This window comes from Emiliania huxleyi (genome assembly GCF_000372725.1).
Source record: "Emiliania huxleyi CCMP1516 unplaced genomic scaffold EMIHUscaffold_375, whole genome shotgun sequence".
Lineage (NCBI taxonomy): Eukaryota > Haptophyta > Isochrysidales > Noelaerhabdaceae > Emiliania > Emiliania huxleyi.
Genome location: NW_005199159.1, coordinates 85,362 through 87,606, shown reverse-complemented (window position 1 = coordinate 87,606; position 2,245 = coordinate 85,362). Strand labels below are relative to the sequence as shown.

General features: G+C 62.5%; 1 protein-coding gene across 1 annotated transcript; it reads right to left on the bottom strand.

Moving 5' to 3' along the window:
* Nucleotides 1–254: 254 nt before the first annotated feature.
* On the bottom strand, nt 255–1,490 carry EMIHUDRAFT_118046 (hypothetical protein; the record flags this gene model as incomplete). Its single annotated transcript, XM_005771672.1, has 1 exon — nt 255–1,490. One exon carries the CDS (start codon nt 1,488–1,490, stop codon nt 255–257), a length of 1,236 nt encoding a protein of 411 aa, XP_005771729.1.
* Between the last annotated feature and the right edge of the window lie 755 nt (nt 1,491–2,245).

Sequence of the window (2,245 nt, the reverse complement as noted above, 5' to 3'; positions counted from 1 at the left end):
GCGGGGGGGGGGGGTATTCACTCCACACTCGGGATGCGGATGGGGGGGATGAACCGGGCCCGGAATATTCACAGCGTGCTGTGTGGGAGTTTACAACTTGCTCGTCACACTCTCAGACGAGAGTTTTCTTACGTAACTCTCTTACTGCAAGTGATGAACTCGTTGACCTGTCTGTGTGGGCCTCAGCACAAGCACTCCCTGTATTACTAGACACCTGTGCCCGTCAGAGCCGCGCGTCTCACGCAGTGCCCGCATCAAGCAGCCGCACTGCAGACGGCCTGGCGTGTGAGCCTAGAGGAGGACGATGCCCTCTCCTCCTCCCCTTGCCCGGGCAGGTGGAGCAACCCCTCGTTGACAAGCAGAGCGATGATTATGAATGCGCCGCCGATGACGTCGTTGACTCCAATCACCTCGCCCAGCATCAGCGCCGCCAGGCCCGTCGCCCACAGCGGCTCGGTGCTGAGGATGACAGAGGCGTCGACGATGGGGAGCCTCTTGAGGACGGTAGCCTCGATCCAGATCGTCGCCGCCGTGCCCCAGATCCCGGTGTAGGCGACGGTGGCTGGCACGGCCCACGCCTCGAAGAATGATGACGCGTCCGCCTTTGGTAGCAGAAGCTTGCCAAACGGAAGGTCCCACGGCGCTGCGCCAGCGGTGGCAGAGGCGATGCCGAGGGTGGCAGCGCCGACGAGGACGCATTGCATCGCAGCGAGGGGCAGCGCGTCGTTTGGGTGGTCCTTGAGCGCCTGTTCGATGACGATGTACGACGCTCCAAAGCCAATCGGCTGCCCGAGCGCCACGAGGTCTCCGAGGCAGAGGGCGCTGAGCCCGCCCTCGATGATGGAAGGCAGCTCCAGAAAGCCAACGCCGCACACAGCCAGGGCGACAGCGACTGCGGTCTTGCGCGAGATCCCGTTGCCGGCGAGGGCGGAGTGCAAGGCAATCACAACTGCCTGCAAGCTGCAGATGAAGGCGCTTTGCCCGGCCTGCGAGCCCATCGCGAGTGCCGCCGCCTGAGAGAGGTAGCCGATCGCACAGAGCACCCCGACTCTGCCGCCCGCCGTCACGGCAGCCCAGCTGGACGCAGACAGCGCTGCGGGTGCGAGCACGATGGCGCTGAGCAGAAAGCGGGCCGCGAGGAAGAGCGAGGTGTGCGTAGCCGACGGACCGAGCGCGATAAAGACGTTCTCTGTCAACGGATAATTTGATCCCCAGGTCGCAGTGCAGAGCAGGAGCAGCGCTCGCCAGACCCAGACGCCGAGCCTGTCCGTTCCCACCTGCTTATGGACCTCGAGCGGCTCGATCTCCGGGAGCGTGCGATTCGTAGTCTGCTGAGCGACGAGCTGCGCCAGCGAAGGGATCGACCGGCACTTGGTCTGGACGTGTGGAGGCGCCGCATCGCACGCAAGTGGGAGGCAATGCGCACCAGCCTCCACGTCGTTCTGGTTTGGAGGCACTGCAGGCGCACCAGATTCCACGCCAGTCTTCATAGATAGTCGGCGACTTCCTCTCTCCTGTCTGTCGGCGAGCTGTCGTGTAGCTCGCAGAGGCCAAAGGAGACGGCGAGGCCGTCGTCGTGCCCCACCCCCAAAGAAGGAGCAACGAACGTTTGTTCATTTTGGATCGGAGATTGAGCGGAGGAGCCGTCTTGAGCACTTGAGCACTTGATAGGGTCGATTCCGCGGCCTCGAGCCGTTCTAAATAGATAAAAACGGAGATACACACAGGTCCCCGCCCGTGCGATCTTTGTGCAGGGGATTCTTCGTGGGTGTGGTCGGCGACTAGCTAGCCGGGGGTCGTCCTCCCGATCGATCGATGGGGGACTAGCACTAGCCGTCTTTTCCACATCGCACATGGTCCCTCGGGTCCCTAATACCCTGACCCTGCTGTCCCTTAATCTCTTCGTACATCCTCAACGCCTCCTGCTGATCTCCGCAAAGTCCTGCTCCCTCCGTCGCGTCTGCCCTGCCCGTCGTCTGGCGGCGCCGGTCCTCCGTAAGGTAAGGTAAGGTAAATCTCTCCACAAGAGCCCCACGGCATTCAAAGTGCAAGCACTGGCCCGGTGCACGTGGGTGAGCAGCCTGCCCCTCCCTCCCGACAAACCAACTCCCGCACACACACAATCGCACTCTGGCCATCGAATGACTCCGAATGACTCACTGTGTGTGCTAAGACAGAATCTCCGCAGACAAGCACTAGCATCCGGGCGCCGCACTCGAGTGGGCGGGGGTCACATCTATGTGGC